The sequence below is a fragment of the Propithecus coquereli genome, unplaced genomic scaffold, assembly GCF_000956105.1.
Source record: "Propithecus coquereli isolate 6110/MARCELLA unplaced genomic scaffold, Pcoq_1.0 Scaffold312, whole genome shotgun sequence".
NCBI lineage: Eukaryota > Metazoa > Chordata > Mammalia > Primates > Indriidae > Propithecus > Propithecus coquereli.
Genome location: NW_012148753.1, coordinates 1,406,189 through 1,417,691, shown reverse-complemented (window position 1 = coordinate 1,417,691; position 11,503 = coordinate 1,406,189). Strand labels below are relative to the sequence as shown.

Sequence of the window (11,503 nt, the reverse complement as noted above, 5' to 3'; positions counted from 1 at the left end):
GCCCATTTTCTCTAACTCCTATCACAGAACAGCTTTTATATATGTACAGTGAAGGAAGGACTTGCTTCTTTTTATGTTTGTTTTTCAAAGGATTCTCCTTCACAAACAGTCAGAATGTCAGTGGAATCATATTTCAAGTATGACGAAAATGACAGTGTATATGTATATTTTGTGAACTATCTACATTTTAAAGCCTTCGTTTTGCTTGCATAGATGGTATCATCATTGATTTGGAGAAATATAAGTAATTCATGTTGTTTTTCTGCAGTGGAGTTATAGTCCTACTCTGCTCTGGAAACTTTAACATGTTTTAAAAGGGATTGGCTGAGCATTTCATGGTGTGAAACTAACGCGGCCTTGCAGCACTTGTGCAAGAAAGTTTATAATCATTATTCTTACCCTTTTACACAATTATATAATTTATGTCCTAGAAAACCAATACATATCCTAACTTTTAAATTTATAGGTACTCCACAAGCCTTAATTAATCATACTATAAATTTAATTCACTTTCAGAAAAATATTTCTGTTCCTGTCCTTTGGGGGGACTTGTTGGTGTAAGGGATAGTTCTAGCCAAACGCTGATCAAAATGTTGCTGTACTAGAGATTCAGACTGATGCTAATGCTGAGAGCAGCAGAATGTGTTCATTATTTAAATATGCTCAAGCTGCCAAATGAATCATAAGTGCAGCCGCATGTCCTGTGCCAAGGTGTCATTTTCATTAAGTGTAAGATTGCACCTGAAGGACAGTTTAATTTGCAGCTGCTAAAAATATTTCAACACAGTGGTACTGTTACAAGTGGCAGGTGGTGCCCAAACGTGAATTTTGTAAGAAATGCCATCTGTGGGACGAGGTGTGGAAGAATGTCAAGGGGGTGGTAAAGGAGATAAAGGGAAAGAGAGAAGAGTGGTGTAATTTACTCAGTGTTTATTGCTATTATCATGACTAAAGATTCTGTGCTTCACATGATAGTATTGGCCCAAGATTATTAAATGTGATTATTCGTTCAGTTCCCTCCATGTGCTCAGGGCATTGCAAAAGTGCCACAGTATCTGTGAAGACAAAATTTCTTCCCCAAAGGCGTATCATTTAAGCTATCCAGATGAGAAAATCCTTTCCAACTCCATTTACCTTTCATGGTGTTTACATTGCAGTTTTATGCTAGCAAAATTAATGCACTTTGATCTTGCTTAAATGGATTTTGTCACTTTCTTTTGATGTTCAACTTTTAATACACATCCACAATGACTTCCTGCTTCACATCACAAGAAATCTTTTCAAATTGATTTCAAAAAGATTTAGTTAAATCATTGCCTTTGGAATGTTGTGAACTTAGAGCAGAGAACTATTCAATGTGGAAAGGCATCTGGGGTGCTGTAACTGTTTACATTATTAAAAGATCTGTCTATTAGTTTCAGTGGGCGTGGCCACGTTGAATTCAAGAATTAGTATCTAGACACTGACAATAGGTACTCTACGCTTTCATATAGAACTGGAACCAGGCAAAGTTGTCACCACTTCTGTTCAGCATAGTGCTAGAAGTCCTAGCCAGAGCAATCCTGCAAGAGAAGGAAATCAAGGGTGTCCAAATAAGGAAAGAAAAGGTCAAACTGTCACTGTTTGCTGACAATAGGATTTTATATCTAGGAAACCCCAAAGATTCTGCCAAGAGACTCCTGAAATTGATAAATAAATTCAGCAAAGTCTCAGATTACAAAATCAATGTACACAAATCAGTAGCATTCATATGCACCAACAATAGTTAAGCTGAGAATCAAATCAAAGACTCAATACCTTTCACTATAGCCACAAAGAAAATAAAATACCTAGGAATACATTTAACCAAGGAGGTTAAAGACCTCTGCAGTACTAAGAAACACTGAGGAAGGAAATAGCATAGGATGTAAACAAATGGAAAAACAGATCGTGCTCATGGATCAGCAAAATTAACATTGTTAAAATGTCTGAACTACCCAAAGTGAACTACAGATTCAGTGAAATCCCCATTAAAATACCAATATCATTTTTTGCAGATCTAGAAAAAATAATTCTATGCTTTGTATGGAACCAGAAAAGATCCTGAATAGCCAAAGCAACCTTAAGCAAAAAGAACATATTGGGGGGCGTCACTTAACCAGACTACAAACTATACTACAAGGTGATAGTAACCAAAACATCATGGTACTGCCACAAAAACACAGTCATAGACCAATGGATCAGAACAGAGAACCCAGATATAAAACCATCCTCATATTGCCTTCTGATCTTTGATGAAGCAGACAAAAACATGTACTGAGGGAAATAATCCCTAGTCAATAAATGGTGCTGGGAAAATTGGATAGCCACCCACAGAAGACTGAAACAGAATCTGCACCTCTCACCACTCACGAAAATTAATTCATGATGGATAACAAACTTAAACTTAAGGCATGAAACTATGAGAATTCTAGAAAAAAATGTCAGAAAAACCCTTATACATATTGGCCTAGGCAAAGAATTTATGAGGAAGACCCCAAAAGCAATCACAGCAATGACAAAAATAAATGAGTGGGACTTGATTGATTTTAAAAGCTTCTGCACAGCCAAGGAAACGATCAATAGAGCAAATAGGCAACCTATAGAATGGGAGAAAATATTTGCATGCTATATATCTGATAAAGGACTAATAACCAGAATCTACAAATAACTCAAGCAAATCAGCAAGAAATAATCAGATGACACCATTAAAAAGTGGGCAAAATACAGGACACAGATTTTAAAAGAAAACCTAACTAGTGGATTTGGGTTTGTCATTGCTGCTTGCCATTTGATGAGAGTAACTGAACAATATTAGGTCATTAAATATGAAATGTCCGATTCCAAATCAAAAGTTTAGTATATTATATCTAAAACAAAAAGCAGTACAATTAATCAAAGTATGTGCTAAAACTACCAACACAGTTTTGGCGTCGTAACGGTAGGTAGATTATGCCAGCAGCGAAGAAGCCTGGAAAGTGAGTGGCAATGAAATCACCAAAGGCGTTTTCCACAGCTTGCTGAGAATTTAATATTTTTTCTAGCAAGAAGTGGTACAAAGCCTGGAAGAAGTGGTAGTCAGTTAGTGCAAGGTCTGGTGAATACAGTGGATGACAGAGAGTTTCCATGTCCAACCTCTGTAGTTTGAGCAGCATTGTTTGTGTGACATGTGGTTGAGTGTTGTCTTGCAAGAGGATTGGCTTGTCTCTGTTAACCAATCTCAACTGCTTAATTGCTTGTAATTTCTCAGGACAATAGAAATCTCTGACCTCCAATATATACATTATTTTTAGCTACATAAAATGGAGAGAAATGTTTTCTGTTATTTTAATCCTATAGATTAAAAGAAAGATATGTCAGTGTTAATTTGTGGATGACAAACTCATTGCCCTCAGTTTATTTTCTATATCAGACACACTATGAATAATATAACTGACAGGGTTTCACATTTCCCTCTTGTGCTAGAAAACTTGGAGCCAAAATTGTGACCTACTTGAAGTATACGTATTAGTCAATGTGGTATGCACTTTTAGCCTTAGTACTGACCCAGAGTAGCATCAGTCTTGTTCTTTTTGTTACATTTTAATTTACACTAATTTCTTATATCTGTGACTCCTGAAATCTGTTCGGGAAAATATATTTTATAAATGCATTTATACTTTTTTCTGTAGCACTGTATGGATAGTTCAGAGAAAATAGATAATACAGTTAGAAGACCAGTTATATTATTCCAAAAATATTACCGTAAAGTAATAAGGACATGAATTGTGCTGGCAACATTAACACTATAAAACAAGGAAAGGAAGTGAAAACAATAGCAATAGACTTGATAATAAATTTAGGAAGCAAAAAAGTCCTGCAAGAGATACAAAATAGTTAAGGTAAAATAACATTTTGTATCTAGGACTTTATGATGACATTAACCAAAATGAGAAAGGTAGGAGCAGAGTTTTGAAAGGAAACTTTATGAGTTCCTCACTAGGTCTGATGAATTAAAGTTGCAGTGAGATATCTAGGTAGAAATTTTTAGCCAGAATGCAGAATTGGATCTAAGAAAAAAAAAGGAAGGGTGATATAGTTTGATGATACTTGAAGCTATGGCAGTGAATAAATTCCCAAAGAGAAATAAACAAATATAAGAAAATTAAGAATATTGAAATAATAGAATAAATACTAGGAGATGGCTTCATATTTAAGAGTCAAAGAAAATAAAAGCTACCCAAAGAAAAATTTAGGAAGCATCCATATTTAGGGATTTAGGAAAAAGGAAATAGAAGCCGTAAATGAAATAGTAAAGGTTAGATAGTTGACAATTCAGGTTCAGGGTCATAAAAACCACAAGAAGCCAGAAAAAGCAATGAAAATTTTAGGAAGATGAGTATTTTATTGTGCCAATGGCTGAAGACAATGAAAGGAGGATGAGTATCAAAATCTATTTTATGATTTGATAGTTCCTGATGATTGTCAATAAAATAGTAATGAAAGATGCAAAAAGCTATATAGTAAAGAATTGAATAGAAGTGGTGTACCAGTTCAAGAATTCCTATGCTTTAATGAATGCAAGAAATCACAATATACTACAGAATACAGTGTCAGTGCAAGGGTTGTTGCTTCCCCTCCACCCCCAGGATAAAGAAATTTTAAAAATAAATATTTCACACAGAGACAGAGTCACTAAAAAAGAAAAGATTGAAAGTCAAAGGAAGAAATATCTTCTTCCCTGCCTTTCTGCTACTTCCCACTTGCTAGAATTCGTTCTACTTTTCCTCACTTTTCTCGGGGTCTTAGGGTCTTTTCTCTTTTTTCTTTTTACTTTATCCCTTCCTAATCGCTCCACTGGCTCAATTTCAAACAACTTCAGCTCTAGCCCACATTTCTTTCCTGAGCTCTTTTATCCATGACCTGCGAAACTTCACAACCCTCTCACTCTAAAGATGTACTAATCAGGGCTCAACTTCCTTCCCCACTCTCCAATCTACTCTTGCTCACCTGTTCCCTATCTCAGTAAATGATTCCTCTCCAACCAGTTGTTCAAATCAGAAGTTTCTTCATTTTTTATGATTTTTCTCACTATTCCATACATTCAACATCTTATCAACAATTCTCTTTTTAAATTTTCCCTTCATGTGTTCCCCCTCTCTATACTCGCTGCCCCGTATTGGTCCAGGTCGGTGTCGTTTCTCACTTGTGTTTCTGTGATAGCCACTAGACGGGCTGCCTGCCCTCATTATTGCCTCACTGTGATGTTTATTTTGTTTTCTCTGCAACAGCCAGAGTGATCCTCCTAAAATAGATACCTGATAATATCATTACCAACCAGGTTTAAAACACTTCAGTGGTTTCCTCTAGAGCCAGTAGGACAAATATACTCCCGAACATGATTCCTTTCATATCTGGTCTCTGCTTAGTTTTCTGCCATCATTTATGACAACCTCCCTCTTCATAGACTATTCTCTGTGTGTACAATTTTCTCTGCTGTTTCTGTCATCTTGCAGATATGTTCCTTCTATCTGAGACAATCCTGGTTATTCTTCAGGTCTTAAAGTGTATTTTATGTCTTCTGAATAAAACTTATACTAATTCCTTCAAGTGCATTTCTTCAGTGCACTATTCCCCACTGCATGGTTTTTGTTTTGTTTTGTTTTATATATTTTTTTATTTCAGCATATTACGGGGATACAAATATTTAGGTTCCATATATTATCTTTGCTCCAACCAAGTCAGAGCTACAAGCGTGTCCATCCCCCAGATGGTGCTCACCGCACCCATTAGGTGTGAATATACCCATTCCCTCCCCCCACAACCCGCCCGACACCCGATGAATGCTACTACTATATGTGCACATAAGTGTTGATCAGTTAATACCAATTTGACGGTGAGTCCCTGTGGTGCTTGTTTTTCCATTCTTGCAGCACTTCACTTAGTAGAATGGGCTCCAGCTCTATCCAGGATAATACAAGAGGTGCTAGAAGTAGAACTACCATTTGACCCACTGCATTGTTTGTAAACTCTTATTTTTGGTTCTTTTTGTGAAGTTTAATAATTGTTCTATTCAATTGTCAGAATGTCCTTGCAGACAGTAACCACTGTGTAGATAGAAAGCATGTGACCTTAATATCCCCTAATCTTCCACAATCCATAGGGTTAGTGCTTAGAACATATATGATAAATGAAAATATAAATGGTGAATGACTGATTGCTAGAAGAATAGAGAAAGTTACTTAAGCTTTAGTCTGAAGTATATTGGATTGAGAATACATAGAAAGAGGCCTTAGACTTAGCAATAAAGAAAGATTATTCTTCTACGAAGAGAAAGAAAAGAGAAATTTGGAGGTGAAGGAAGGAGAAGCAAGGAATTATTACTAAATATTGTGTGTCTTATCAGTGCTGCCGATAACAAGGCAATCTTTGGAGAGTAAAGTAAGAGATGGCACAGTTGTTGATTTGAGGAAATCAGGGCAATTTTAAACCATTGCTTATAATAAATCTGTATTGAGCCACTGGAAGCAAATAAAACATTTTCCTTTGCAACACTGGGATTCTTGTTTAAGGAAAAATAGCTTGAATTTAAAGCACATCCATTTGCTGGAATTATATGGCCTCTTTCATCCTTGCTTAGGCAAACGGACAAAGGAAATAAGTGCTGGAGTTTTATAAGACAGGTACAGTGGAAATTCAGGTGGCCAAGAAATTTGAAGATTATATGGAAGACAACTGGAATGATTAATTAGAATGTAAGGTTAGATAAAGAGGAGAGTCATCAATGAGACTAAGGCACCCAAAGAATAAGAGAGAGAGGCAAAAGGACAGAATGGAAGGAGGAAGGGGAAGGCAAAATTTGTGGAATTGAAGCAGAAAATGTATAGTATGCAGAGGTTTTGACCAAAGAAAAGATTTTCTAAATGTGAAATGTTAGAAGAATGGCTCCTCTTAAATTTTTAGAAGAAATCAACTAAAATTTAGTGCTATTTTATTTGGAAATGAGAAGGAATGTTTTTCCAAGTCTAAGATAGAACCTAAATTTCTTGAAGGCAGGTTACATTAAATTGACAGTGCTTTTGTTCTACATTAATAAATTCAGTTTTCAATTTCTATGTATACTTTTGTTTTTTGGCTGCACCTGAGACATCTCCATGTTTATAGAAACAGATTTTGAAGAAGAGACTGGAACTGAAGGCCCCTCGACAATGAATGTACTTGATAATTTGCCCGAGTTATTTGCCGCTAGAGTCCACATTTGTAAGATAATAATTATCTTACAGTTGATTGATAATACCTTCTCTCAGGCCCAAACACCAAGTTAAGAGGACATAAGAATCTATAAATATAAAATATTGTTTTCTTTGTAGTCACTTTTGTGCTACCAACGTGGCTTTTGCTAAATCGTTGATTTCTGAGAACAAGGAACATATTACTCATTCTGTTTTTACATGATATCTTGTACATATTTGTGATCCAATAAAGGTAGTTGGATTTAATTACTTGAAATTCTTTAAGTTATCCAAGTGTCTGTATGAACAAGTACACTAATTTGGGAGGTAATAGTAGAACAAATTCTTCTTCCATTGTTCCAGAGGTAGAAGAATGTATGATATTTTATTTTAATTGTATAGTTAGATTATAATGAGGTACCCAAACTCAGCATGTGATAGAGGCTTCCTTTCAGTATCACAATACTGATAATAAAATAATACACTGGTTAACATTTTACAAGGTTGTTTCACATGCCTTAAGCTTAAAAAATTTGTTCTTATACGAACTATGTATGAAACACAAGATGAATAAAACCCAGTTTATGTTATATATGTGCACGTGCGTGCGCACACACACACACACACATGCATGCATTTCTAGGAGGCTAACTTTATGTGGTAGTAATTCTTCAGTTTTGATAATAATTCCTAACATGTCACATTAATTATTCTGCTCACTATTCCTCATAAGTATGTATATCTAAATATAAGTATGCATATGAACAAGTAGAAATTTATGAACAAAAGCAAGCCTTGCAATAATTATTAAGGTTAAAGTAATGTATTGTTTTATGTATCTTTTTTAAAAATCTGGTTTTAAGCAATTCTATTTTAAAGTTATCATTCTCCTACTCTTGTTAACTGGCACACTGAACTTGAAATCTGAATAGGTAATATTTCATATGTTTTATGTTACTTACAGAGTCTGTATAATTTTCCTGAAAAGGATAGTAAAGTGTGGCCCTGTGAAATATACTCAGTGCATAGTCCCAGAGCAAACGTTAAAAGGTTACAAGCATAGAACACAGGATAATGATAATTATTCACAGGTGTAAAGATCAGGACTAAATAACTTGGATTGTACATGGATAAAGCCAGTTTCAGGCTTCTGATCTCTTTCTTGGTCTCTTAAGAATGGCGCTGACCTACATGTGTATTATTTCGTTGTTACCTTGATAATGTAATACACCATGGGATAAAGGTAGATCATTGTAAGAATTTAAATGTCTGCAATGTCCTAGGTTCTTTCAGTGAGATAAATTTCAGCTTCATAGCACATTACACATTAAAGCCATGAAGCTATTACATATTTTTATATAGTTCATATAAGCTACAGCTATCTCAACCCAGTACTTACAAAATTATTTTTGAAGTGGGGCCCTAAATATCGCTGATATACATTCTACATAACCTAGGCAGAGTCGTCTTTCCTCTTTGTTCTTTTTTTTTCTCCTTGCACAGATATTCACTGACTGCTCATCATGTTTTAAGCTCTAGGGTCACAGCATCAAACAAAACATGCCAGGTCCCTGTTCTCATCAAACTAATGATCCATTGTGGTGATGAGGGAGATGAACAATAAGCAAATAAAGATTAGATAGATGAGTGGATAGATAGATATAAATAATAGAGAGACAGGGAGATGTATCATATCAGGTATTAAATAGTGTGCGGAAGAAAATTAATGCAAGGAAAAAAAAAGAGGGAATGACCAAGAGCAAGGTTTTCAGTGCTTTAGATAGGGTAGTCAATATCGATCTCTCTGATAATGCAGTATTTGAACAAAAATCTGAATAAAAATAGGAATCCAGCTTTGAAGATACTTGAGGGCAGAGAATTACAAAGGGTGGAAAACTCTGAGGCAGGACTGAGAAGGCTTGACATGTCTGAGGACCAGGAAGGGCGTTGTCATTGCTGGCTGGGAATCAGTCAGGGAAGGAAGAATAAGTAGGAAGAAAAAGCATGAGAAACAGCAGGGACAAGATCATAAATGGCTCTGGTTATTGAAAGGATTTTGTATTTTATTGTGAATTGGAAAGATATTGGATGGTTTGAAGAGGGAGTGATATATCAGAGGTTCATTCTGGCCGTTGTGTGGAGACTAAGGTTGGCAAGGTAGAAACGAGAAGACTAATTGGGAATTGATTGTAATAATCCAGACTGGCAATGGTTTCCTGGGAAGAGGAGGCAGTGAAGGATGTGTTAAGACATGATGATAAATAGGGATATGCTGATAGATAGAATGTGCGGTATGAGAGAAAGCGAGAACTCAAAGGTGACTCCAGGGTTTTTTGCCTGAGTCCCTGGTAAAATGACAATGCCATTTACTGCGAAGGGGAAAAACAGGAGAGGATATGTTATTTTGTCTTACATAGATCTCACTTTTCTCTTCCCACCCAGTCTTTGCTGAAAACTGAAATAGACCAATTCGTAGTTCGATTTAAATTATTTTATGCTTAAAAGGAAGAATAACAGTGATGACAGCAATAAGTAACGTTCGATAGTACTTACAGTTTGCAAAATATTTTAATATCCAGTAACACGTTTGCAATATGTGATCAGACAGAGAATTTCTGTACCTACTCCTACCTTTCCAAACAAAACGGGTACATTTTTCTGGGGATCCTAGGTAATTTGGAAGGTATTTTATAATGCATAAAGAGCAGTTAACATGTACTGAAAAAAGTGACTAAAGAAAAATTAGTTTCTTGAAATATATCAAATAAGAGTTAAGAGAAAGTAAAAACAGACTGTAATGGATGCTATATTTATTACATTGCAAATTAATACATATGCTATAATTTTCTCTCAGATCCAAGGTTCATTAGTGCCCACCTCATCCCAGAGAGTGACAATCCTGAAGATGACAAAGTATATTTTTTCTTCCGTGAAAATGCAATAGACGGAGAACACTCTGGAAAAGCTACTCACGCTAGAATAGGTCAGATATGCAAGGTGAGGTAAAGAAAACAAATGAGAAGGATGCCATTGTCCGATCACAATTTCACTTCATTTTATTTTCCATCTATGTGCATATACAATAAAAAAGCTGAAACTTTCACTAATATTTAAATGGTAAAAAATATTGAAAATTATAGTTGGTTATGAATAACTTTTCATAGTCAAACATGCAGGTAGAGGTTGTGAGGTAACTGGCATTATTTCACAATTACGTTAAATGATCTTGGTTTGAAATTCTAGAGTACTAAAATGCCTTCATTTTACCTGGGAGAATATATTACAATTTCCTACACCTTGTATGTTTTGAATGAATATTTGTTGTTGCTAGAATATGTAAGTATTAATTTAAGAAAGAAAAACATTAAAGTCCATTTTTACAAATTAATTATAGCACCTATGTACACATGTACTCACATACATAATTTGGAGCTCTGAGCTTTATTTGGGGTGTTTCATTTATTGTGTGGTGTGCCATCATGTAATATTGCATTACAATGTTAGATATACTAAATAAAAATTACTCAATAATCATTTATGAATCAATTATTATCATCAGTGGGAAGATAGTACAGTATATATGCAATGTGAACAAAGTCAACTGTTAGTATACGTTAAAGCACCTTTCAAATAAAGAAAATCATGAAGACAGGTCCAATAATTGTCTTTAAATGAAATTCTTTCTTTGTAAGAAAGTATCATAAAATTTTAAAAATCTTGATTTTTTTGTGTTACATTGTATAAAATCATATAAACAAAATATAAATCAGCTCTATTTTTAAAGGAACATGTTCCTTCAATATAGCACATAAATAATATTTTAAAAGATATGGTTGCTAGTAAATACATACCATAATAATAGAATTTCTTGCTATATTTGGGTTAAAACTTGGTTTTATTTGCGGTGAGAAGAAATTCAAAATGTTTTCTTTGGAATGAATTTCCTTTATTAAGGGTTATGCAAATATTTTCTCAACGTGCTATTTGTAAAGTATAAATTACTTCCACTCTGTAAGCTTATGAAATGTTTAATGCTAGAATGCTTTTGTTTCAGATATATTTTTAGTATAGCTTACAAGGCATGTGCATGCATTTATTATCCATTCAATAAATACTCACAGAGTGCCCACTGTGTACCAAGCACTGGCTGTAAACCAGCGTATGTAGGTAAGATCTCAAGAAACACACAGTGGGTAGGAGAGAGAGACTTATACAAAAACAATGAGTAATAACTGTTAATTGTAGAGTGGAATGAACAGTGATTTTTTAAAAAT

General features: G+C 34.8%; 1 protein-coding gene across 1 annotated transcript in view; it reads left to right on the top strand.

Moving 5' to 3' along the window:
* Positions 1-11,503, top strand: part of SEMA3A (sema domain, immunoglobulin domain (Ig), short basic domain, secreted, (semaphorin) 3A) — a 257,094-nt gene that overhangs the window by 185,574 nt on the left and 60,017 nt on the right. Inside the window, exon 7 of the mRNA XM_012650120.1 lies at positions 10,084-10,226. Within this exon, the coding sequence (XP_012505574.1) occupies positions 10,084-10,226 (143 nt within the window). The remainder of the gene's footprint in view (positions 1-10,083; positions 10,227-11,503) is intronic.